The sequence below is a fragment of the Oncorhynchus mykiss genome, chromosome 24 (genome assembly GCF_013265735.2).
Source record: "Oncorhynchus mykiss isolate Arlee chromosome 24, USDA_OmykA_1.1, whole genome shotgun sequence".
Taxonomy (NCBI): domain Eukaryota; kingdom Metazoa; phylum Chordata; class Actinopteri; order Salmoniformes; family Salmonidae; genus Oncorhynchus; species Oncorhynchus mykiss.
The window spans coordinates 27,820,394-27,848,115 of record NC_048588.1 but is presented as its reverse complement, the minus strand read 5'-3'; the positions used below and the strand labels follow the sequence as shown (position 1 = coordinate 27,848,115).

Genomic DNA, 27,722 nt, shown 5'->3' with positions numbered 1-27,722 from the left:
GCCAAGCTTGGCGATTTACTGCCACCTGCAGTTATGGAATGTTTACTCATAACAGAGTATATATAATTCATTGGCTGATCCCTCCTTATGAGCTGGATGGAATTATGTGGTCCTTCCTTAACTATTAGTAAGTCCCTACCAGTTGTGGAAATGGTGAAAGTCCTCAATGGTGCTGCCCAGGCTAAAATGTGCTTTTATCTCAATAACATGTCAACTTTGTCCACACGGTGTCAGTATTGTCAGGAGGATATTCAAAATCAAATCGTATTTGTCACGTGCCCCAAATACATCGGGTACGTAACCATGAAACGCTTGCTTACGAGCCCTTCCCAGTGATGCAGGGTATAAAGAAACGATGTAGTGTATGTGAATGTGTGTGGAATAAATTACAAAAGAATGGAACTATATACAGGGAAGACCATTACCAGATCAATGTGCTTGGGTATGAGATATTTGAGGTAGATATGTACATGAAAGCAGGGTTAAGTGGCTAGGCATCAGGATAGATAATAGGAGTAAAATAAAGAACAGAGCAACAGCAGAATATGATGAGTGTAAAAGTATATGTGTGTGCGGGTGCTGGTATGCACGTGTGTGTATGTGTGTGCATATTTAGTGTATGTGAATGGGTGTGGATGTTGTGTGAGAGTGTCAGTGTAGTGTGTGTGTGTGTGTGTGTATATAGTCTTGTGAGTGTGCATAGAGTCAGTGCAGATAGTTTGATGGCTAGGGGAACAAGCCTCTCTCAATTCAAAGGAATTTATTGGCTTGGGAGACATGTTAACAATGCCAAAGTAAGTGAAATAGATAATAAACACAAGTAAAAAAAACACACAAATAATACACACTCACAAACTTTCAGAGGAATAGAGACATTTCAAATGTCATATTATGGCTATGTACTGTGTTATAACGATGTGCCAACAGTTAAAGTACAAAATAGAAAATAAATCAACATAAATATGGGTTGTTGTCTTTCTCTCTGTTAGTATGTGTGTGAGTTTGTGTGTGTTCATTTCTAACAACTTCCAGCATTCTCTTCTTCCCTTGAGGTTCTTGCTGCTTTTCTTCTCCCCCTCTCATCTGTCTTCACTTCCCTCCTTTCTTCATCAGCCAGGGGATCACCTCTTCTACATCATCATCATCAAAACCATTGACTTATTTTTAGGACTAGTATAAGTAGATGCATGTGGCGGGAACATGAACGATCAAGCTGTTTCTCTGCAAAATGATTCCTATTTTGATGCAATTGTGTAACTTTTTTTTAAAATCACAACATCATATCGGTTGATCGCCATAGAATAATGTAGATGGCTGGTTAACCCGGCGGTCCTCCACGTCTCACACCGGAATTGTGGGGATGCAAGACAAAAGAAGAGGGATGCAATGGAATGCATAGCGAAGTTTTTCCGGGAGACGGCGCAGCGAGCCATTACATTTCAGTTGCATCTGAACCTACAGTAGGATTACGTTTCAGTTGCATCTGAACCTACAGTAGGATTACGTTTCAGTTGCATCTGAACCTACAGTAGGAGGGTAGGACAGCACGGTGGAGTCCCCCGGCAGGACACAGGACAGCCAGCACGACAGCACATCGCTAGGGAGTCTAGAAGAGTACAAGCCAGCACGGCGCCGGGTGGATTCAACTTCTGATTGAGACTACCGGGTAAGATGATCCGAGATAAACGAGCAGCAAGCGCTACTTAGCGTGTTCCCACGACTCTGTGTTGAATAGGTACATTGTAAACAAAGGCTTAGCGTTTTGTAATAACAACGCTATTAGGGTAGATTCCGCGAACAAAATACAAGTTTATTACCGCATATTTATCTTTACAAGCTGTAACTTTAACTGTTATACTGGTAGTACTGATGTGTTAGCTATAACAAGATGATCTAGCTACAGTTAGCTAGCTACCAAATATTTCCTTCCCTTGCAGCTGGTCAGCATAGCATTGTAGTCGAGGCGAACAGACAAACTGTCACAATGCGTCAACATTGTTTTAATTAGTGCAATCATCATGAAATAGTATCTCCTCGCTAGTAGCATACTACAATCATCATGAAATAGTATCTCCTCGCTAGTAGCATACTACAATCATCATGAAATAGTATCTCCTCGCTAGTAGCCTACTACAATGTAGCAGTAAGCACGACAGGACTTCTACAGAAGAGTTTCACCACGTTAAGATACTGTACATACAGGCTGGTTACATATAAACATTTGTACATTGAAAAGCAAAAAGATTTTGGAGACAGTTTAGTTTACCACGTTTTGAACTCTCTACGTCCAAATATAAACCTTATAATGAACATGACTTGAGAGAACATCTCAGTCATGTAGGCAATTTCTGAGGGGAGGTGATTGAGGATTCTGATTGAGGCACCCTTTTACCTCATCTAGCCATGCTCTTATTTTTAGTCTGTCTAATAGCAGGGTTGCGTTGTGTATAACTGACATAAATGGTAGTTTAAAAAAAAACATTTTCTTTCTTCCTTTCCCTCCCTGATGGTTCCTAGATCCTAGATCAATCCTATCTCATGGGTCTATTCATAGAAGGCAGGATGTATAGTGGAAAATGGTACAAACTTGTTTTCCATTGTGTGCAGAAACGTTTTTGGTTTAGAGGCCTGTTATAGACATGTTTGTTTCATAATGTTGCTTGTCTTTGTTGTGTCTATTTAGACAGCAGGAATGGGGAAAGGTGTGGGTGGCTGACTGACAGGGAGACTGACCAAACACATGTCAGGATGCTGGCTAGAAACCTCTTCATCCTCCTGGTGGTGGTCGGGGCAGTGCTGGCCATCGTGAGCCTCAGCCTCCAATTCTGTAAGTTTGTGTACTGTCTCTACCTCTGCCATTATTTGTGGTTGTAATTTGTGTACGAGCGCTTGGTGTGTATATCCAGGTGTGTTTGTGTATGATCACGTGGTGTGTGTGTATTACATCTGGCCACTTGTTTTTTGTTCTCCAAGGGACCCAGTGACATGGAAAAAGACAGGTCCTCTAGAGACATTCTCTATGTAGATGAGACCTATCCACTATGATACCCTGAGATACTCATTTAAGTGTTCTTCCTATGACGTGTCTGCTGTAGAATGGCAGGCGCTGCCGGTAGAAAATGGCCTCCGCCACCGATAGGTCATTGTACACCATCTCCCCTGTGCATAGTCCAGACACAGTGTCCTCGATGCCAGTAAATACAAGGAAACCGGCCCTGTCGATTAGATACGGAAGAATCTTACTGTCGGTGGATGGGAAGAATAGTTCTTTAGCTGTTATGTGAAAAGACTATCATTCAAATGTAGGCTAGACTGGAGGATATTATTGAGCTGCAAAAGTAACATCCATATTTGGCTGAAAAATCCTAGTCCCAGATTATGTTGATTATTCTGGGTTCCTGAAACCCTGTGATGAAGTGTTTTTCACTAGGATTAGTTCTTGTCTGGACAAACATGTATTATTAGATCAAATACGGACTCAATATCCATCTTGCTCTCCCTCACACACACACATCACACTCTCACACACACACACACACACACACACACACACCGGATTACTGTGAAACCCAGTGCTGCAGATATAGCGTTTTGGGCTGTGCATTTGCCAGAAAATCCCCCCGGCTCTGTCTCAACGGAAAAATTAGAAAAAAAATAGATTTTTTTTTTTTAGAAACAATTAGAAAAAAAATCCAGAAAATCACATTGTAGGATTTTTTATGAATTTATTTGCAAATTATGGTGGAAAATAAGTATTTGGTCACCTACAAACAAGCATGATTTCTGGCTCTCACAGACCTGTAACTTCTTCTTTAAGAGGCTCCTCTGTCCTCCACTCGTTACCTGTATTAATGGCACCTGTTTGAACTTGTTATCAGTATAAAAGACACCTGTCCACAACCTCAAACAGTCACACTCCAAACTCCACTATGGCCAAGACCAAAGAGCTGTCAAAGGACACCAGAAACAAAATTGTAGACCTGCACCAGGCTGGGAAGACTGAATCTGCAATAGGTAAGCAGCTTGGTTTGAAGAAATCAACTGTGGGAGCAATTATTAGGAAATGGAAGACATACAAGACCACTGATAATCTCCCTCGATCTAGGGCTCCACGCAAGATCTCACCCCTTGGGGTCAAAATGATCACAAGAACGGTGAGCAAAAATCCCAGAACCACACGGGGGGACCTAGTGAATGACCTGCAGAGAGCTGGGACCAAAGTAACACAGCCTACCATCAGTAACACACTACGCCGCCAGGGACTCAAATCCTGCAGTGCCAGACATGTCCCCCTGCTTAAGCCAGTACATGTCCAGGCCCGTCTGAAGTTTGCTAGAGAGCATTTGGATGATCCAGAAGAAGATTGGGAGAATGTCATATGGTCAGATGAAACCAAAATATAACTTTTTGGTAAAAACTCAACTCGTCGTGTTTGAAGGACAAAGAATGCTGAGTTGCATCCAAAGAACACCATACCTACTGTGAAGCATGGGGGTGGAAACATCATGCTTTGGGGCTGTTTTTCTGCAAAGGGACCAGGACGACTGATCCGTGTAAAGGAAAGAATGAATGGGGCCATGTATCGTGAGATTTTGAGTGAAAACCTCCTTCCATCAGCAAGGGCATTGAAGATGAAACTTGGCTGGGTCTTTCAGCATGACAATGATCCCAAACACACCGCCCGGGCAACGAAGGAGTGGCTTCGTAAGAAGCATTTCAAGGTCCTGGAGTGGGCTAGCCAGTCTCCAGATCTCAACCCCATAGAAAATCTTTGGAGGGAGTTGAAAGTCTGTGTTGCCCAGCAGCAGCCCCAAAACATCACTGCTCTAGAGGAGATCTGCAAGGAGGAATGGGCCAAAATACCAGCAACAGTGTGTGAAAACCTTGTGAAGACTTACAGAAAACGTTTGACCTCTGTCATTGCCAACAAAGGGTATATAACAAAGTATTGAGATAAACTTTTGTTATTGACCAAATACTTATTTTCCACCATAATTTGCAAATAAATTCATTAAAAATCTTACAATGTGATTTTCTGTATTTTTTTTTCAAATTTTGTCTGTCATAGTTGAAGTGTACCTATGATGAAAATTACAGGCCTCTCATCTTTTTAAGTGGGAGAACTTGCACAATTGGTTGCTGACTAAATACTTTGTTGCCCCACTGTATATGTGAAATATGCTGTGCAGTGCATACCTTTCTCTCTCTCACTCTGTACCCTGCTCTCTTCCCTCAAGTCTTTAGACACCAGAAGAGATTGGAATTCTGTGACTGTGAGTGTGTGTCTTAACCGCATTGAGAATGTGTGAACTCTGGAACCCTGCTGCCATCTCTCTCTCCCTCAAAGGCAGATGTGTCTGTCTGAGGGGGATTATAGGCTGAAGTAACTTTAATGCCACTACTTAAAACCATTCTCCGCTCCTGCCCTTCAATCTTCTCCTTTAGCAAAAACAAAAGACAATAAAACATTAAATCCCACTGTAATTGTTACCATAGTGTGTGTACGCGTGTGTGGTGTGTGTGTGTGTGTGTGTGCACGTCACACATGCATATGCTAGGCTCGTACGGGTCCCTTACTTTGTCATTGAGCATGTGTCTTGACTCTTGATGTAGTTGTCAATCACTTGAGGAGAACATGATATTTACGTAATCAAAGTATGGTCTGTGTTCGGGTCCTCTCCTTCCCTGTCAGGTGATCTGTAGGTTGTCTGTGTGTTGGAGAGAGGCTGTCATAACTTATTCATCAGCCTGCAGGTCATTATCCTCTAGTACAGCCAAGGAGCCAGGGAAAGGCCCAGTGAGACACCAGCACTTCATGTTTCATTGATTGTCATCCCTCTTTCTCCTCCACTTTCCCTCCCTCCCTCTCATCTCTCTCTTTTTCTATTTTAGTCTCTGACTCTTATCTTTCTGTTTTGGTCTGTTCTTTCTTATGCTTCTTCTCTCACTTCCTTTTCCTCCTGCCTTCCCTGACTCACTCACTCCCTCCATATTTATTTTCTTTTCTTTATTTGAACCTTGGGGAAACAAGCCAGTGTATTGAAGCAATGGCTTTCAATTTGTTTTCTGAAACCTGATTGATTATGGTGTGTGATCCAGACAGGCGATGACAGATGGTTTGCCGTGACTTTGACACTGCCTGGACTGGGGTCACCATGACAACTGTTTGACAAGCGGCCGGGAGTCCCACAGGAAGAGAGGTGTGATGCATAGTGGAACAGAGGATGGAGAAGGAGGGGAACAAAAACAGCTGGAGAGAGAGATAGAAGAGAGGAAAGGAGAGACGACAGGAGAGGGAATGGAAAAGGAGATAAAGTCATGAAGAGAGGGGGACACGATAACATCAGCAGTGATTTAGGAAAGTATAGATACAGGAATATAGGAAAGTATAGATACAGGAATATAGGAAAGTATAGATACAGGAATATAGGAAATTATAGATACAGGAATATGGGAAAGTATAGATACAGGAATATAGGAACGTATAGAGTCAGGAATATAGGAAAGTATAGATACAGGAATATAGGAAAGTATAGATACAGGAATATAGGAAAGTATAGATACAGGAATATAGGAAAGTATGTGGTATTGGTCGTGGCAGTGGTGTGTGGTATTGGTCGGGGTGTTGGTCGTGGCAGTGGTGTGTGATATTTGTCATGGCAGTAGTGTGTGGTATTGGTTGTGGCAGTAGTGTGTGGTATTGGTCATGGCAGTAGTGTGTGGTATTGGTTGTGGCAGTAGTGTGTGGTATTGGTTATGGCAGTAGTGTGTGGTATTGGTTGTGGCAGTAGTGTGTGGTATTGGTCGTGGCAGTAGTGTGTGGTATTGGTTGTGGCAGTAGTGTGTGGTATTGGTTGTGGCAGTAGTGTGTGGTATTAGTCGTGGCAGTAGTGTGTGGTATTGGTTGTGGCAGTAGTGTGTGGTATTAGTCGTGGCAGTAGTGTGTGGTATTGGTCGTGGAAGTAGTGTGTGGTATTTGTCGTGGCAGTGGTGTTGGTCGTGGCAGTAGTGTATGTTATTAGTCGTGGCAGTGGTGTGTGGTATTGGTCGTGGCAGTGGTGTGTGATATTGGTCGTGGCAGTAGTTTGTGGTCTTCATCGTGGCAGTAGTGTGTGGTATTGGTCGTGGTAGAAGTGTGTGGTGTTGGTCGTGGCAGTAGTGTGTGGTGTTCGTCGTGGCAGTGGTGTGTGATATTGGTCATGGCAGTAGTTTGTGGTCTTCATCGTGGCAGTAGTGTGTGGTGTTGGTCGTGGCAGTAGTGTGTGGTGTTCGTCGTGGCAGTGGTGTGTGATATTGTTCGTGTCAGTGGTGTGTGGTGTTCGTCGTGGCAGTAGTGTGTGGTGTTCGTCGTGGCAGTAGTGTGTGGTGTTCGTCGTGGCAGTAGTGTGTGGTGTTCGTCGTGGCAGTAGTTTGTGGTCTTCATCGTGGCAGTAGTGTGTGGTGTTGGTCGTGGCAGTAGTGTGTGGTGTTCGTCGTGGCAGTGGTGTGTGATATTGGTCGTGTCAGTGGTGTGTGGTGTTCGTCGTGGCAGTAGTGTGTGGTGTTCGTCGTGGCAGTAGTGTGTGGTGTTCGTCGTGGCAGTAGTGTGTGGTGTTCGTCGTGGCAGTAGTGTGTGGTGTTCGTCGTGGCAGTAGTGTGTGGTGTTCATCGTGGCAGTAGTGTGTGGTATTGGTTGTGGCAGTGGTGTGTGGTGTTCGTCGTGGCAGTAGTGTGTGGTGTTTGTCGTGGCAGTTGTGTGTGGTATTGGTCGTGGCAGTAGTGTGTGGTGTTCGTCGTGGCAGTGGTGTGTGATATTGGTCGTGTCAGTGGTGTGTGGTGTTCGTCGTGGCAGTAGTGTGTGGTGTTCGTCGTGGCAGTAGTGTGTGGTGTTCGTCGTGGCAGTAGTGTGTGGTGTTCATCGTGGCAGTAGTGTGTGGTATTGGTTGTGGCAGTGGTGTGTGGTGTTCGTCGTGGCAGTAGTGTGTGGTGTTTGTCGTGGCAGTTGTGTGTGGTATTGGTCGTGGCAGTAGTGTGTGGTGTTCGTCGTGGCAGTAGTGTGTGGTGTTCGTCGTGGCAGTAGTGTGTGGTGTTCATCGTGGCAGTAGTGTGTGGTGTTCGCCGTGGCAGTAGTGTGTGGTGTTCGTCGTGGCAGTAGTTTGTGGTGTTCGTCGTTGCAGTGGTGTGTGGTGTTCGTCGTGGCAGTAGTGTGTGGTGGCAGTAGTGTGTGGTGTTCGTCGTGGCAGTAGTGTGTGGTGTTCGTCGTGGCAGTGGTGTGTGGTGTTCGTCGTGGCAGTAGTGTGTGGTGTTCGTCGTGGCAGTGGTGTGTGGTGTTCGTCGTGGCAGTAGTGTGTGGTGTTCGTCGTGGCAGTGGTGTGTGGTGTTCGTCGTGGCAGTTGTGTGTGGTGTTGGTTGTGGCAGTAGTGTGTGGTATTAGTTGTGGCAGTGGTGTGTGGTGTTCGTCGTGACGGTAGTGTGTGGTGTGTGGTGTTCGTCGTGGCAGTAGTGTGTGGTGTTCGTCGTGGCAGTAGTGTGTGGTATTCGTCGTGGCAGTAGTGTGTGGTGTTCGTCGTGGCAGTAGTGTGTGGTGTTCGTCGTGGCAGTGGTGTGTGGTGTTCGTCGTGGCAGTAGTGTGTGGTGTTCGTCGTGGCAGTAGTGTGTGGTGTTCGTCGTGGCAGTGGTGTGTGGTGTTCGTCGTGGCAGTAGTGTGTGGTGTTCGTCGTGGCAGTAGTGTGTGGTGTTCGTCGTGGCAGTAGTGTGTGTTGTTCGTCGTGGCAGTAGTGTGTGGTGTTCGTCGTGGCAGTAGTGTGTGGTGTTCGTCGTGGCAGTGGTGTGTGGTGTTCGTCGTGGCAGTAGTGTGTGGTGTTCGTCGTGGCAGTAGTGTGTGGTGTTCGTCGTGGCAGTGGTGTGTGGTGTTCGTCGTGGCAGTAGTGTGTGGTGTTCGTCGTGGCAGTAGTGTGTGGTGTTCGTCGTGGCAGTAGTGTGTGTTGTTCGTCGTGGCAGTGGTATTATAAAAGTATGTTTTATAAGGTTAATTTGAAATGCAGACAGTCCAAGTCCAGTAGGCTGAGAGGAATTGCAGTTTGTGAACTGACACCTACACTAGCACTGACTTTGCTGATACTGGCTATGACTGAGATGTGGTGGTGCCACCTAGCTATCTTAAAATGATACCCACCCCCTGAATTACAGTATATCTGGTGTTGTTTTAGCACGGTATCACTAACACTGGGGCTTAATTAAATGTGTGGGTTGAGCATGAGGATGCTACTCTTTTCCAGGATGGATGGTTTTGACTGCCAAGGCCACACATTATGTTTATTCTAGATACCTTTCTCCCTATTCCTCTCCCCCCTCTTTCTCTATCCATCACCATTTGGAAATGGCCCTTTTTTATTTATCTGGTGGGAGAGATGGAGGAAGGTCATTCACGGTCCATCCTGTGTGTTTAAGGTTTACTGTAGCAGCTGACTCTTTACCACAGTACAGGCGGTGTAAAACACTGAGGTGTAAGGCTGGAAGGAAGCTCTCATCAGTGTCCTAGGCTCACCTTTTTCAACTCTCAGCCAATGCATACAGTCAGAACTACCTGCTCTTCCCCTAATTACTGGCCCTGCTGTACGTTTCTTAAGGCTAGCTAGTTGTTACTTAGACCTGGCCCCCTGATGTTGTGTACGTACTGTAGGCTTGCATGTGTGTTGCTTTGGTACCCTGTGTGTGTATGTGTTTGAGTGTGTTCATGCTCCAAGCTTGTACACAACTCTGTGTGTTTACGGGTGTGTGAGTTGGCATTGATGCCCTGGGCTTGTGTGGCTTGCGTGTTTCTTCAGTATGTGTGCTCTTACATAGTGTGGGCAGTCCGTTACAAAAGGCCCTTTGTATGAGCGACTGTGGCAGACCAGGGCAGTGAACAGGCCTGTAATGGGGCCACTAACTGACTGGTGAATCTATACTGATACTAACTGACCGGTGAATCTATACTGATGCTGACCGATCAGTGAGTCTATACTGATACTAACTGACTGGTGAGTCTATACTGATACTAACTGACTGGTTGGTCTATACTGATACTAACTGACGGGTGAATCTATACTGATGCTGACCGATCAGTGAGTTTATACTAATGCTAACTGACCGGTGAGTCTATACTGATGCTAACTGACTATATATACTGGTGCTAACTGACAAGTGAGTCTATACGGATGCTAACTGACTGTCTATACTGATGCTAACTGATTAGTGAGTCTATAAGGATGCTAACTGACTGGTGAGTCTATACTGATACTAACTGACTGGTGAATCTATACTGATACTAACTGACTGGTGAGTCTATACTGATACTAACTGACTGGTGAATCTATACTGATGCTGACCGATCAGTGAGTTTATACTAATGCTAACTGACCGGTGAGTCTATACTGATGCTAACTGACTATATATACTGGTGCTAACTGACCAGTGAGTCTATACTGATGCTAACTGACTGTCTATACTGATGCTAACTGATTAGTGAGTCTATACGGATGCTAACTGACCAGGGAGTCTATACTGATGCTTACTGACTATATATACTGGTGCTAACTGACCAGTGAGTCTATACTGATGCTAACTGACTGTCTATACTGATGCTAACTGATTAGTGAGTCTATACAGATGCTAACTGATTAGTGAGTCTATACTGAAGCTAACTGACTGTCTATACTGTAATGACCCTGGGTTTATAAGCACGGAAATCGATGCCACACGAGCATGCTTTTACGGCACAGTCGATAGCGCGCCGGACCTCAGGGTCGAGGGTTCGAGACCTGCTCCTTGCTGTTTCATTACAATACTGATGCTAACTGACCGGTGAGTCTATACTGATGCTAACTGACCGGTGAGTCTATACAAATAAAATAACATTTTATCTGTCACATACACATGGTTAGCAGATGTTAATGGTCACATACACATGGTTAGCAGATGTTAATGCGAGTGTAGCGAAATGCTTGTGCTTCTAGTTCCGACCATGCAGTAATATCTAACAAGTAATCTAACCTAATAATTTCACAATAGCTACCTTATACACACAAGTGTAAAGGAATGATTAAGAATATGTACATAAAGATAAATGAATGAGTGATGGCCGAACGGCAAAGTCAAGCTGCAGTAGATGGTATAGAGTACAGTATATACATATGAGATGAATAATGTAGGGTATGTAAACATTATATAAAGTGGCATTGTTTAAAGTGGCTAGTGATACATTTATTACATACATTTTTCCATTATAAAAGTGTCTAGAGTTGAGTCAGTATGTTGGCAGCACCCACTCAATGTTAGTGATGGCTGTTCAACAGTCTGATGGCCTTGAGATAGAAGCTGTTTTTCAGTCTCTCGGTCCCATGCGGTTATTTTCCTGGCACCACATTCCAAGGGCCCTCACCTCCTCCCTGTAGGCCGTCTCGTCGTTGTTGGTAATCAAGCCTACCACTGTAGTGTCGTCTGCAAACTTGATGATTGAGTTGGAGGCGTGCATGGCCACGCAGTCATGGGTGAACAGGGAGTACAGGAGAGAGCGGAGAACGCACTTCTGTGGGGCACCAGTGTTGAGGATCAGCAGGGTGGAGATGTTGTTACCTACCCTCACCACCTGGGGGCGGCCTGTCAGGAAGTCCAGGACCCAGTTGCACAGAGCGGGGTCGAGACCCAGGGTCTCGAGCTGAATGACAAGTTTGGAGGGTACTAGGGTGTTAAATGCTGAACTGTAGTCGATGAACAGCATTCTCACATAGGTATGTCCAGATGGGTTAGGGCAGTGTGCAGTGTGATTGCGATTGCGTCGTCTGTGGACCTATTGGGGCGGTAAGCAAATTGGAGTGGGTCTAGGGTGTCAGGTAGGGTGCAGGTGATATGGTCCTTGACTAGTCTCTCAAAGCACTTCATGATGACGAAGGTGAGTGCTACGGGGCACTCATTTAGTCATTTAGCTCAGTTACCTTAGCTTTCTTGGGAACAGGAACAATGGTGGCCCTCTTTAAGCATGTGGGGACAGCAGACTGGGATAAGGATTGATTGAATATGTCCGTAAACACACCAGCCAGCTGGTCTGCGCATGCTCTGAGGACGCGGCTGGGGATGCCGTCTGGGCCTGCAGCCTTGCGAGGGTTAACACGTTTAAATGTTTTACTCATGTTGGCTGCAGTGAAGGAGAGCCCGCAGGTTTTGGTAGCGGGCCGTGTCAGTGGCACTGTATTGTCCTCAACGCGAGCAAAGAAGTTGTTTAGTTTGTCTGGGAGCAAGACATCGTGGTCAGGGACTAGGCTGGTTTTCCTTTTGTAGTCTGTGATTGACTGTAGACCCTGCCACATACCTCTTGTGTCTGAGCCGTTGAATTGCGACTCTACTTTGTCTCTATACTGATGCTTAGCTTGTTTGATTGCCTTGCGGAGGAAATAGCTACACTGTTTGTATTCGGTCATGTTTCCGGTCACCTTGCCCTGGTTAAAAGCAGTGGTTCGCACTTTCAGTTTTGTGTAAATGCTGCCATCAATCCACGGTTTCTGGTTTGGGAATGTTTTAATAGACGCTGTGGGTACAACATCACCGATGCACTTGCTAATAAACTCACTCACCGAATCAGCGTATTCATCGTTTAAATGTTTTACTCATGTTTTACTCATTGTTGTTTGACGCTATGCGGAACATATCCCAGTCCACGTGATCGAAGCAATCTTGAAGCGTGGAATCCGATTGGTCGGATCAGCGTTGAACAGACCTGAGCCCGGGTGCTTCCTGTTTTAGTTTCTGTCTATAGGCTGGGAGTCGTGGTCAGCTGTTCCGAAAGGAGGGCAAGAGAGGGCCTTATATGCGTCGCAGAAGTTAGAATAACAATGATCCAGGGTTTTGCCAGCCCGGGTCGCACAATCGATATGCTGATAAAATTTAGGGAGCCTTGTTTTCAGATTAGCCTTGTTAAAATCCCCAGCTACAATAAATGCAGCCTCAGGATATGTGGTTTCCAGTTTACATAGAGTCAAATGAAATTCTTTGAGGGCCGTCGATGTGTCTGCTTGGGGGGGAATATACACCACTTTGATTATGATCTAAGAGAATTCTCTTGGTAGATAATGCATTTGATTGTGAGGAATTCTAAGTCAGGTGACCAATAGGACTTGAGATCCTGTATGTTGTTATGATCACACCACGTCTCGTTAATCATAAGGCATACACCCCTGCCCTTCTTCTTACCAGAGAGATGCTTGTTCCTGTCGGCACGATGCGTGAAGAAACCAGGTGACTGTACCGACTCCGATAGCGTGTCTCGAGTGAACCATGTTTCCGTGAAACAAAGAATGTTTACTGATGCTAACTGACCATCTATACTGGTGCTAACTGACCAGTGAGTCTATACTGATGTTAACTGACTGTCTATACTGGTGCTAACTGACCAGTGAGCCTATACTGATATTAACTTACCGTCTATGCTGCTGCTAACTGACCAGTGAGTCGATATTGATGCTGACTGACCGGTGAGTCTATACTGATGATAACTGACCAGTGAGTCTATACTGATGCTAACTGACCGTCTGTACTGGTACTAACTGACCAGTGAGTCTATACTGATGCTGACTGACCAGTGAGTCTATACTGATGTTAACTGACCGTCTATGCTGATGCTAACTGAACAGTGAGTATATACGGATGCTATCTGACCGGTGAGTCTAAACTGATGCTGACTGACCAGTGAGTCTATACTGATGTTAACTGACCGTCTATGCTGATGCTAACTGAACAGTGAGTCTATACGGATGCTAACTGACCAGTGAGTCTACACTGATGCTGACTGACCAATGAGTCTATACTGATGCTTACTGACTGTCTATACTGATGCTAACTGATCAGTGAGTCTATACTGATGTTAACTGACCGTCTATGCTGATGCTAACTGACCTATATACTGTCTATACTGATGCTAACTGACCATCTATACTAATGCTGACTGGCCAGTGAGTCTATACTGATGTTAACTGACCGCCTCTGCTGATGCTGACTGACCAGTGAGTCTATACTGATACTAACTGACCATCTATACTGATGCTGACTGACCAGTGAGTCTATACTGATGCTAACTGACTGTCTATACTGATGCTAACTGTCCAGTGAGTCTATACTGATGTTAACTGTTTGTCTATGCTGATGCTAACTGACCAGTGAGTTGATACTGATGCTGACTGACCGTTGAGTCTATACTGATGCTAACTGACCATCTATACTGATGTTAACTGACCAGTGAGTCTATACTGATGTTAACTGACCGTCTATGCTGATGCAAACTGATCAGTGAGTCTATACTGATGCTAACTGACCATCTATACTGGTGCTAACTGACCAGTGAGTCTATACTGATGCTGACTGACCAGTGAGTCTATACTGATGCTAACTGACCAGTGAGTCTATACTGATGTTAATTGTTTGTCTATGCTGATGTTAACTGACCAGTGAGTCTATACTGATGTTAACTGACCATCTATACTGGTGCTAACTGACCAGTGAGTCTGTACTGATGTTAACTGACCAGTGAGTCTATACTGATGCTAACTGACCAGTGAGTCTATACTGATGCTAACTGACCAGTGAGTCTATACTGATGTTAACTGACCAGTGAGTCTATACTGATGTTAACTGACCATCTATACTGGTGCTAACTGACCAGTGAGTCTGTACTGATGTTAACTGACCAGTGAGTCTATACTGATGCTAACTGACCAGTGAGTCTATACTGATGCTAACTGACCAGTGAGTCTATACTGATGTTAACTGACCAGTGAGTCTATACGGATGTTAACTGACCAGTGAGTCTATACTGATGTTAACTGACCGTCTATGCTGATGCAAACTGATCAGTGAGTCTATACTGATGCTAACTGACCATCTATACTGGTGCTAACTGACCAGCGAGTCTATACTGATGCTGACTGACCAGTGAGTCTATACTGATGCTAACTGACTGTCTATGCTGATGCTAACTGACCAGTGAGTCTATACTGATGTTAACTGATCATCTTTACTGATGCTAACTGACTAGTGAGTCTATACTGATGCTAACTGACCGTCTGTACTGGTACTAACTGACCAGTGAGTCTATACTGATGCTAACTGACCAGTGAGTCTATACTGATGTTAACTGACCAGTGAGTCTATACTGATGTTAACTGACCAGTGAGTCTATACTGATGGTAACTGACCATCTTTACTGATGTTAACTGACCAGTGAGTCTATACTGATATTAACTGACCATCTTTACTGGTGCTAACTGACTAGGGATTCTATACTGATGTTAGCACCAGTAAAGATGGTCAGTTAACTTACCAGTGAGTCTATACTTATGTTAACTGACCAGTGAGTCTATACTGATGTTAACTGACCATCTTTACTGATGTTAACTGACAATCTTTACTGGTGCTAACTGTCCAGTGAGTCTATACTGATGCTAACTGACCAGTGAGTCTATACTGATGTTAACTGACCATCTTTACTGGTGCTAACTGACTAGTGAGTCTATACTGATGTTAACTGACCAGTGAGTCTATACTCTATACACTACCGTTCAAAAGTTCGGGGTCACATATACATTGCCTTGTTTTTGAAAGAAAAGCACATTTTTTGTCCATTAAAATAAAATAAAATTGATCAGAAATACAGTGTAGACATTGTTAATGTTGTAAATGAGTGTTGTAGCTGGAAACTGCAGATTTTTTAATGGAATATCTACATAGGCATACAGAGGCCCATTACCAGCAACCATCACTCCTGGGTACCAATTGCATGTTGTGATAGCTAAAGTTTATCATTTTAAAAAGGTAATTGATCATTAGAAAACCCTTTTGCAATTATGTTAGCACAGCTGAAAACTTGTTCTGATTAAAGAAGCAATACAACTGGTCTTCTTTAGACTATTTGAGTATCTGGAGCATCAGCATTTGTGGGTTTGATTACAGGCTCAAAATGGCCAGAAACAAAGACCTTTCTCCTGGAATTCTTTAATCAGAACAAGTTTCCAGCTGTGCTAACATAATTGCAAAAGGGTTTTCTAATGATCAATTAGCTTTTTAAAATGATAAACATGGATTAGCTAACACAACGTGCCATTGGAACACAGGAGTGATGGTTGCTGATAATGGGCCTCTGTACGCCTATGTAGATATTCCATTTAAAAAATCAGCCGTTTCCAGCTACAACAATCATTTACAACATTAACAATGTCTACACTGTATTTCTGATCAATTTGATATTATTTTAATGGGCAGAAAATGTGCTTTTCTTTCAAAAACAAGGACATAAGTGATCCCAAACTTTTGAACGGTAGTGTAATTCGACAAGTCTATTTTTCATTGTCATGGTTACACTGTTTTTATAGCTTCAAATGTCTTTCCTGTTTCCACTCCACTCTGGGGGGTTGCTGTACTCGGGAGATGTACTGTTTGGGGTTAATATGGATGCCCTCACTTTAAGATAGTGTGGATTCTATTTAGGCTAGTTGATTAAAAGGTTGTCATAGGAATGAAAGGGCCTCTCTCCTTTTATAGTTAGAAAGTGTCTTGCTTTGTCTCTCTTTGCAAAGATATGTAATATTTACCTACTCCACCGCCGTGCTTCAGGACAACCAGGGTTTCTGAGATAAGTGTGTGTCTATGTGTGTGCGGGGTAGTGAGTATTGTCAGGAGGGCATTGCGTTTCAACTTCTTCCCAGGATCCTGTGTTTCTGAATGGGACTGCAGTGGTTCCCACACCGCTCTCTCCCGTTGGGCCGCCTAGCCTTGGGGTCACAGGTCAATGGTTGTCAAGGCAACCCTGGGTTATTGGTGAGGGGTTCTGTACAGGGTTCTACTGCTGTTCACATGTAGATGAGCTGGGCTGAGGTTTGGCTAAAGCTGGGGGAGGCTGGGCTGAAGGTGAGGCTGGGGACATGATGGGCTGAGGCTGGGCTGAGGAGGAGGCTGGGGACATGATGGGCTGAGGGGAGGTGGACTGAAGAGTAGACTGGGCTGAAGCTGGAGACATGATGGGCTGATGCAGGGCTGATGAGGAGGCTGGGGACAGGATGGGCTGAGGCTGGACTGAGGAGGAGGCTGGGCTGAGGCTGGGAACATGATGGGCTGACAGGGGGCTGAGGGGGAGGCTGGGCTGAGGGGGAGGTTAATTGACTATATACCTTAAAAAGGAGGGTCCTTTGAGCAATGGATGCCAGTGGTGTCTCTCTTGCTATACTTCTCTCTCGCTATACTTCTCTCTCGCTCTCTTTCTCTCACTCAATCCTTCATTCTCTGCTATTTCATTCAGTCTCTTTCTCCCTCACAATCTGTCAAACATTGAGGAGTTGACCCATTAACCTCTCTTGGGTAGGGGGCAGTATTTTCACGTCTGGATGAAAAGCGTACCCAATGAAAACTGCCTGCTACTCAACTAGGATATAAAGTTTCTACAACTGTTGAAATTATGTCTGTGAGTATAACAGAACTGATATGGTAGGCGAAACCCAGAGGACAAACCATCCCAAGAAAAATAATTCAGCCTACCACTGTTTTCAATGGCTGTCATTTTTATTATAAGGCGAAATCCTCCCAGATAGCAGTTCCTAGGGCTTCCTCTAGATGGCAACCGTCTTTAGAAAGAGTTTCATGCTAGTTTTTGGAAAAATTAGCCCGAAATGGTAGTTTTTCTAGGTGGCTCCCATTTTGGCTGTAGTGTTTCCAAGCGTGTGGAAGAGAGCGCGTTCTTCTGTATTTTTCTCCGGTAAAGACAATAACGATTCTCCATCTTAAATTGTTTGAAGGTTTGATTATAAACTTTGTTTGACTTGCTTGGAAAAGTTTTTTAGTAATGTTTGGGATTCATTTTGTATGCATTTTGATGGAGGGAAACTGGGTGGATTATTGACTGAAGCGCGCCAGCTAAACTGAGTTTTATGGATATGAAGAAGGGTATTATCGAACAAAATGACCATTTGTGATGTAACTGGGACCTTTTGGAGTGCCAACAGAAGAAGATCATCAAAGGTAAGGCATTTATTATATTGCTATTTCTGACTTTCGTGGCGCACTTGCCTGGTTGAAACATGTTTTTCATGCTTTTGTATGCGGGGTGCTGTCCTCAAATAATCGCATGGTGTGCTTTTGCCATAAAGCCTTTTTGAAATCTGACACAGCAGCTGGATAAACAAGAAGTTAATGCTTTATTTTGATGTATTACACTTGTGATTTTATGAAAGTTAAATATTTATAATTCTGTAGTTTGAATTTTGCGCTCTGCAATTTCATTGGATGTAGGCCCATAAGAAGTTAAAGTAATTTGAAAATGTTTATACTCCCCCCCCCCCTCATCTCTCTCCAGTCCACCTAATCCCCACTACGCCCATGGGGGAGGAGCGGCCCCACCAGGGTCAAGGCCAGGGCCAAGGGAAAAGCAGGAAGAGAGTGATCCCTGTCCCCCACACAGAGGATCCTGATCCAGATCCCATCACTGAGGCGTATGGCTACTGCAACACCCCCAACCGCTCTGAACAGTCCTGGGAGGGTGAGACACACACACACACTCACTCACTCACTCACTCACTCACTCACTCACTCACTCACCCTGAATCTGTTCCACAGAACACAAGAGAAGTGAAACAATTCCCCTAGTTAAAAGAAATTCATGTTAGCAGGCAATATTCACTAAATATGCAGGTTTAAAGATATATACTTGTGTATTGACTTTAAGAAGGGCGTTGATGTTTATGGTTAGGTGCACATTGGTGCAATGACAATTATTTTTTCATGAATGTGCTTGTTACATCACCCGTTTGGCGAAGTAGGCTGTGATTCAATGATAAATTAACAGGCACCACATCGATTATATGCAACGCAGGACAAGCTAGATAAACTAGTAATATCATCAACCATGTGTAGTTAACTAGTGAATATGTTAAGATTGATTGTTTTTTCTAAGATACGTTTAATGCTAGCTAGCAACTTACCTTGGCTCTTTGCTGCACTCGCATAACAGGTAGTCAGCCTGCCACGCAGTCTCCTCATGGAGTGCAATGTAATCGGCTGAAAACTTGAAATCAGCCCTAATTAATCAGCCATTCCGATTAATTGGTCGACCTCTAGTGTGTAGGCCAGATGTGTTGGTTTATGTAAAGATAATTGATAGGCTGGGGTTAGGTCATAGTTTGCTAGAGGATAAAGTGTCATAGTTAGAGGAAAGAGAGGATAAAGGCTCATGGTTAGAGGAAAGAGAGGATAAAGGGTCATGGTTAGAGGATATATAGTATAAAGGGTCATGGTTAGAGGATAGAGAGGATAAAGGGTCATGGTTAGAGGATAGAGAGTATAAAGGGTCATGGTTAGAGGATAGAGAGTATAAGGGTCATGGTTAGAGGATAGAGAAGATAAAGGGTCATGGTTAGAGGATAGAGATTATAAGGGGTCATGGTTAGAGGATAGAGATTATAAGGGGTCATGGTTAGAGGATAGAGAGTATAAAGGGTCATGTTTAGAGGATAGAGAGGATTAAGGGTCATGGTTAGAGGATAGAGAGGATAAAGGGTCATGGTTAGAGGATAGAGAGTATAAAGGGTCATGGTTAGAGGATAGAGAGGATAAAGGGTCATGGTTAGAGGATTAGAGAGGATAAGGGTCATGGTTAGAGGATATATAGTATAAAGGGTCATGGTTAGAGGATAGGGAGTATAAGGGGTCATGGTTAGAGGATTAGAGAGGATACGGGTCATGGTTAGAGGAAAGAGAGGATAAGGTGTCATGGTTAGAGGATAGAGAGGATAAAGGGTCATGGTTAGAGGATAGAGAAGATAAGGGTCATGGTTAGAGGATAGAGAAGATAAAGGGTCATGGTTAGAGGATAGAGATTATAAGGGGTCATGGTTAGAGGATAGAGAGTATAAGGGTCATGGTTAGAGGATAGAGAGGATAAAGGGTCATGGTTAGAGGATAGAGAGTATAAAGGGTCATGGTTAGAGGATAGAGAGGATAAAGGGTCATGGTTAGAGGATAGAGAAGATAAGGGTCATGGTTAGAGGATAGAGAGGATAAAGGGTCATGGTTAGAGGATAGAGAGTATAAAGGGTCATGGTTAGAGGATAGAGAGGATAAGGGTCATGGTTAGAGGATAGAGATTATAAGGGGTCATGGTTAGAGGATAGAGAGTATAAAGGGTCATGGTTAGAGGATAGAGAGGATAAAGGGTCATGGTTAGAGGATAGAGAGGATAAAGGGTCATGGTTAGAGGATTAGAGAGGATAAGGGTCATGGTTAGAGGATAGAGAGGATAAGGGGTCATGTTTAGAGGATAGAGAGGATAAAGGGTCATGGTTAGAGGAAAGAGAGGATAAAGGGTCATGGTTAGAGGATAGAGAGGATAAAGGGTCATGGTTAGAGGATAGAGAAGATAAGGGTCATGGTTAGAGGATAGAGAGGATAAGGGGTCATGGTTAGAGGATTAGAGAGTATAAAGGGTCATGGATAGAGGATAGAGAGTATAAGGGGTCATGGTTAGAGGATTAGAGAGGATAAAGGGTCATGGTTAGAGGATTAGAGAGTATAAAGGGTCATGGATAGAGGATAGAGAGTATAAGGGGTCATGGTTAGAGGATAGAGAGGATAAAGGGTCATGTTTAGAGGATAGAGAGGATAAAGGGTCATGGTTAGAGGATAGAGAGGATAAAGGGTCATGGTTAGAGGATAGAGAGGATAAAGGGTCATGGTTAGAGGATAGAGAGGATAAAGGGTCATGGTTAGAGGATAGAGAGGATAAAGGGTCATGGTTAGAGGATTAGAGAGTATAAAGGGTCATGGATAGAGGATTAGAGAGGATAAGGGGTGATTTGTTCATTTCATCTATCGAAACCATAAACCGTTATTCTTTTTTAATAATTGAAGCTAAACCAATCCGACCTCAAAATCACTAATCGGTCAGTATTTTTAGCTTTGCACAGGTCAGATGATTCATGGCCACTGTGGTATGGAAGAACATCTGACTGCTGGAACGGTTTGTCTCTGTCAGTCAATAGACAACTACTAACTTCAAACCATGCATCTCTCACAGACTCATGACGGCAACACTTCAGATTTATCAATAAGGATTGGAGTCACTTGTTTCACATACTTCAAGGTTATCTGTAAAGCTGTCCTCTGATATTGTGTTGGTGTAATACACCAAGAATAAGCTAAGATTGTATTTTTTTTTGGTGATGGTGATGATGGTGGTGACGGTGATGACGATGGTGATGATGTTGGTGATGATGGTGTTGATGGTGATGATAGTGGTGATGAGGATGATGATGATGATGGTGGTGATGGTGGTGATGATGATGTTGATGGTGGTGATGATGGTGATGATGGTGGTGATGGTGGTGATGATGGTGATGATGGTGGTGATGAGGATGATGGTGGTGATGGTGGTGATGATGATGTTGATGGTGGTGATGATGTTGATGATGGTGATGATGGTGGTGATGATGATGTTGATGGTGGTGATGATGGTGGTGATGAGGATGATGGTGGTGATGGTGGTGATGATGATGTTGATGGTGGTGATGATGGTGTTGATGGTGGTGATGAGGATGATGGTGATGATGGTGGTGATGGTGGTGATGATGGTGTTGATGGTGGTGATGGTGATGATGGTGGTGATGATGATGTTGATGATGGTGATGATGATGATGATGATGATGGTGGTGGTGTTGATGAATATACGTGGTTCTCTCCCCTCCCAGGACACAGCCCTGTGGACTACAAGCTGCTGTCTGTCCAGGTGATGATTCGCCATGGCGACCGTTACCCCCTTTACGCCATCCCCAAAACCAAGCGGCCTGCCATCGACTGCACCCTGTCCCCAAAGAGGTGAGAGCAACGCCCACTGACTGAACATCCAACCAAACCCAGGGAATGATGATGCAACAAATAGTCTGTAGTCTCCTGTTGTTCATTTTTCATTCATTAATAAGGCCTTCTGTTAAATAAAGATGGCCTCCTGAATTAAGTCTCCAGTGTAAATATGAGGTATTCCCTCCAGCTCCACAGTTTCCATTAGATCATTGTGAATACAGGGCAGAAAAACATGACGCATAGACATGTGAATCAGAAACACCTCTCTCCTTCTCTCTCGCTCAACAGATCTAGCTGGCAGGAACCATCCATAATAATCACATTTCTCTTGTCAACAGCTCATTCCCACCTAAAAATGTGGTTTTGACTGCATCAGAAAATGATACCACTTTGTCTTGTGAAAATAACCATCTCCCCTCTCTTACCCCCTAGTATTTTCTAGTTAGCACATCGGTGAAAAACTTAAGCAATAATTGCTATGAAGAAGAGGGGAATGTGAGAAGAGAATATGAGCTGTTCTTGTTAGTTGAAGTGATTAGCTGTGGTTATGCAGTGTGGGATTTGGAGCTACAAGATGTTCAGTCTGACTGTTCCTTCTGGGACTGGATATGAGACTTGTCTGCTATGTAATTATCTGGAGTGTCAGGGAGGTGCATGTCCGGCTTGGGGCCAGAGTCTCAGACCTAGGAGCATCGGAGTGATCAGACTACACTGAGACACTCTCTCCTTATTTCAAAGTGTGACTATGTTGACTGTCTAACAGTCATTCTGTCTCTCCTTTGAACTTTTAGCTCATTTTCTCCATCTTGTTTTCCCTCCATCTCTTTCTCTCTCTGGTAGACTGTCATTATCATCACTATTGTGATGGGTGTGTTTACTGCTTCCTATTCCTGCTACTCTCTGGAGCGCACGCACGCACATACACACACACACACTCACACACACGCACACGGACACACACACGCACACGGACACACACGCACGCACGCACACACGGACACACTCACACACACACACACACATACACACACACACACACACACACACACACACACACACACACACACACATTTTGATAATTGACATCTCTCTCTTTCATGTTCTCTCTCTTTCATGTTCTCTCATTTTCCCATATTCTTTTCTCTCTCTGTGTATTACTGTCTTATTATCTGTTCAGCTCCCCCCTCATCCACTTGTCGTCCTGTCTGTCATCCCACTGTCATCTCCCCTTCTCATCCACCTGTCATCCTGTCTGTCATCCCACTGTCACCTCCCCTTCTCATCCACCTGTCATCCTGTCTGTCATCCCACTGTCAACTCCCCCTCTCATCCACCTGTCATCCTGTCTGTCATCCCACTGTTCACCTCCCCCTCTATACCAGTCATCCAGTCTGTCATACCACTGTCACCTCCCCCTCTCATCCACCTGTCATCCTGTCTGTCATCCCACTGTTCTCCTTCCCCTCTCATCCACCTGTCATCCTGTCTGTCATCCCACTGTCACCTCCCCCTTTCATCCACCTGTCATCCTGTCTGTCATCCCACTGCATCTCACTGCTCTGCTCCCCCTCTCATCCACCTGTCATCCCACTATTCACCTACCCTCTCATCCACCTGTCATCCTGTCTGTCATCCCACTGTTTACCTCCCACTCTCCACCAGTCATCCAGTCTGTCATCCCACTGTTCACCTCCCCCTCTCATTCACCTGTCATCCTGTCTGTCATCCCACTGCTCTGCTCTGTCTCTCATCATGCAGATAGCAGTTTCTGAAAATATATTGTTTGTAGAAAGGGAAGTCATTGCTGTGGCTCTTGCCTCAATCAAAAGTGTGAGTGTGTGTGAGGGCACTTGGGTTCTGTCTACTTTAATTGGCACTACAGTGTGATCCCTGGTGACTTGCATAACCTTGGATCTTGGCATGTCATTCTGAACAAATGGCCGATAAATTCCTCCCCATTCCTCTTTTTGGGATATCTTAGTCTCTGGCCATTTGCAAAATTCAACATGGGCATTTCATTCTGAGCTGATGGGTCTTGCAGAGGAAGAGTCAGTAATCCGAGTCAACTGTGGTCACTGGGCCTGGCCTTCACAGAGCTGAGAGGACTGGTGAATATGTCTGCTATGAAGCCAAACCTACAACGTAATTACACATCTTCACTAATGTGTGGCATGTCATAAGAAGGCATAACCCAAACCACATGAGCACTCAGGTATTCTGAGTCTGTGTCTGTACTCTGCCTTTCTGTCTCTCTTCCTCTTTCCCCCAGTGCTCCTCTCTCTCTATCTCTCTCTCTCTCTCTCTCTCTCTCTCTCTCTCTCTCTCTCTCTGTGTGTTTGATGTGACTGGTCCAGTATTCAATGCCATCTGGCTCTCCGCACTGACATTCCACGCCAAGTCAGAACTGAAAGAGAGGGAGGAGAGAGAGAAACAGAGAGATGCAGGGCAAGACAGTCGAGCGTAGAGAGTGGGAAGAGAGAAAGCGAGAGTGTGAGACAGAGAGAGAGAGAGAGAAATAGAGAGAGTAAGGGATGGAGGGAGGGAGACTTGGGGAGGTTGAGATGTGGCCCTCAGAGAGGAGTTCAGTTTTGCTGGTGCTGCAATAGATGCACCAGAAGTGTGTGTTTGAGCAGGCTGTGTTGTCTCTGGGCCATGTGTGGATTATGTGTGTGTGCTTGAGAGAGAGAGAAGAGAGAGACAGAAGAGGTAGAGAGGGAGAGAAGAGAGAGAGAGAAACCGAGAGAGAAAAGAGGTTTAGAGAGAGAGAACAGAGAGAGAGAAACAGAGAGAGGAGAGAGAGCGAGAGAGAGAAACAGAGAGAGAGAGACTATTTCTAAAGGTCTACAATCTGGGTCTGTTTTTATTTTGATCAGTGTGTAATTATGGGGATCTATTCTGCACTAGCATATGGGATGTAGGCAAGATCCTAGGGGGCAGATGTAGCGTGTGTCTGTGCGTGCGTGCGTGCGTGCGCGTGTGTCTGTGTGTGTGTGTGTGCGCGTCCATGTGTGTGTGTGTGTGAGTTGGCACTAGCATATGGGATGTAGGCAAGATCCTAGGGGGCAGATGTAGCGTGTGTCTGTGCATGCGTGCGTGCGCATGTGTCTGTGTGTGTGTGTGCGCGTCCATGTGTGTGTGTGAGTTGGCACTAGCATGCAGAGTCGACCCACTGTCTCTGTCTGTCTTTCTCCAGCTGGAAACTATTCTCCCTCCTTACCCTGCCTTCTGCATCTTTGCTCATCTCTCTCCCCCTTCCAGGAAACCCTCCCACCCCCAGCTGAATTCTTTCATTGGTCACATGGCCCAGGGGGGGCGTGGCCGCTGGGAGGGGACTCTCAGCTCGTTGCCCCGCCTCCCTAACCACAGCGCCTGTGAGATGGGTGAGCTCACTCAGACAGGTAACCAACCATTCAATCACATTAAAGATGCGTAATGAACCAACCAGTCACATTCCAGATGGACTGGGTTTACATCTGAAATGTTCAACCAATCTCTGTCTTCCCCGTCTTCAGGTGTGGTGCAGCACTTACGCAATGGCCAGCTCCTTCGCCTAGCCTACAAGCGTCACAAACTCCTCCTGCCCAATTGGTCGACCAAGCAGGTGTGGGTGGAGACTACGGGCAGGAGCCGCACCCTCCAGAGCGGGATGGCTCTTCTGTATGGGTTCCTGCCAGACTTTGACTGGAGCCGTCTGACAGTCCACCACCAGTGGAGCACGTTGTTCTGTGGTTCAGCCTGCGACTGTCCTGCCAGGAACCCCTATCTGGAGGAGGAGCAGAGGAGACAGTACCGCCTCAGAGCGGCAGACACTGAACTGGAGAGGACCTACGCAGACATGGCCCGTACACTAGGTCTGCCCCCGCGCCAGCTCAGAGCTGCCAACCCTATAGACTCTCTGCTGTGCCACCTGTGCCACGGCCTGTCCTTCCCCTGTGTGTCAGCAGGGACTGCTCTCGGCAGTGGGGGCTGTCTGACTCTGGCCCAGTTCGCTGTGATCCGGAGGCAGCAGTTAGAGGACGAGGTGGACAGGAGGAGGGTGGGACTGTATCGCCGCTACGCCGTGCTCGCCACGCACCCCTACCTCAACCGCACCGCCAATCGGATGGAGCGCGTCGCCAAGGCCTACGCTCGGGGACGAAAACCCCGCGCTGGAGGAGAGGAGGCGTTCACCCTGTCCTCGGCTCACGACGTCACTGTCGCACCACTACTAAGCGCTCTGGGCTTGGAGGATGCACTCTTCCCGAGGTTTGCGGCGAGGGTTGTGTTTGAGTTGTGGAAGAGTCCGCCCGCAACGCAGGGACAATATAAGGGGCAAGGCCAGGGCCAGAACAAGGCTGCTTGGTTGAAAGGGGAGAGGTCAAAGGGTGGTAATTGGGGAGACATGTTTGTGAGGGTTCTGTACAACGGAGAAGATGTGACTTTCCATACCACCTTCTGTCGATCACATGACCGCAACGCCGCACAGCCGTTATGCCCCCTGGGTAACTTCCTGTCGTTCGTCAAGAAAGACATGTTCAATGTCCTCAACGCCACGTCCTACCACAACGCCTGCTACCGACAGACAGGCTGACTGACAGATGGAAGGATAGAGAGAGAGAAGGAGGAGGAGAAGAGAATGAGTCAGAGGAAGAGGGAGTTATAATTTAGCTGATTTTGGAATTTGTTAATAGCTCTTTTCCCACTTTGATGGTAGTGTCCTTTTGACATTTTCTAAAGTCACAAACATTCCTAGAAAGCATAAATGCTGATCATACATATCACTGCAAAAATACATATTTTCACCAGCAAATTCCTATACACAAACACACGTGCCCACATACTTTATACATACTCTTCATGCCTTCTTGATCAGATGTCTTTGTCGATAAAGTTTCACTTCTAAACTGACAGCCTTGTGGTGTTGACAATCACACCAGGATACTTAACCTGCAATTATACACATTTCAACATTGACCTTTCTACAATTTCTTAGTTTTGGAAATGTTTGTAAGGAATAGAGGTGGAAGGACTCAGGCACTTTATTCACACATTCCTGCATTCCAACTGAGAATGTTGAGATTCCGCTTTTCCCAAATTCCTGCATAGAAAGGCTGTTGAAACTGGAAACACTAAACTGCCATTTATAGTTTGTCTTGATATTGTCTGACATTTTGATTAAAACGGTGCTGGAGACCAATAGAATTAGGGTCAGTTTTGCTGTACAATTAATTTATTTTAGTTTACTCAACCACATACTTTAAGCTGAAGTAGATTTCAATGTTAAGAATTAAGTCAATCCAACAATTTACACCCAATGCACCTTGGTGAAGGCTAGAAGGCTAGTTGTTATGGTACGTAGATTCCACTGCTGCTGTAAGATGGCAATGACAGTTAATAAATATGTCATCAGTAATTGTAATTTCTGTGGATTTTTTTTTGAATGATGCTCATCAGTTTGAATAATTATAATTTTGACTATAAAGCACATTACACAGTGGGCCACGAAGTAATAAAACGTGTTTCCTTACAACTGTCTCTGTATTGTGTGAAAACATACGAGCTAACGTATGTTCTGAATTACCCAAGTCTCATAGACTAGATGTAACATAGTAAACATAAATCCAGGACACTCAAATTAGTATGATATGTTATGTTTGGTATGGTAACATAAGATAGAAGGTTACTTAGGCAACAACGAAAGGTGGATTGTTGGGCGTATAATGCAAATGTCCAGCAACCCAAAGGTTACGTGTTTGAATCTCATCACGGGCAACTTTGCTATTTAGCTACTTTACTATTAGGATGTTAGCTAACCCTTCTCCTAACCTTAACCCCTAACGTTAGCATTAGCCATCTAGCTACAACAAATTGGAATTCATTACATTTTCAAGTATTGT

At 44.8% G+C, this 27,722-nt stretch overlaps 1 protein-coding gene across 4 annotated transcripts; it reads left to right on the top strand.

Annotated features, from left to right (window-relative positions):
* The first annotated feature begins 1,481 nt into the window (after positions 1 to 1,481).
* LOC110504117 (2-phosphoxylose phosphatase 1) lies at positions 1,482 to 27,352 on the top strand. 4 transcript variants are annotated; one of them, XM_021582943.2, is made up of 6 exons: positions 1,482 to 1,666; positions 2,684 to 2,827; positions 18,350 to 18,532; positions 21,735 to 21,861; positions 25,105 to 25,244; positions 25,359 to 27,352. In XM_021582943.2, exons 2-6 carry the CDS (start codon positions 2,749 to 2,751, stop codon positions 26,414 to 26,416), a joined length of 1,587 nt encoding a protein of 528 aa, XP_021438618.2. In that variant the 5' UTR covers positions 1,482 to 1,666; positions 2,684 to 2,748; the 3' UTR covers positions 26,417 to 27,352. The 4 variants fall into 4 exon arrangements, with proteins under 4 accessions (XP_021438618.2, XP_036817314.1, XP_036817316.1 ...); XM_036961419.1 differs by lacking the exon at positions 2,684 to 2,827; XM_036961421.1 differs by lacking the exons at positions 1,482 to 1,666; positions 2,684 to 2,827 and adding an exon at positions 21,065 to 21,242 and having other exon boundaries at positions 18,395 to 18,532.
* The last annotated feature ends 370 nt before the right edge of the window (positions 27,353 to 27,722 follow it).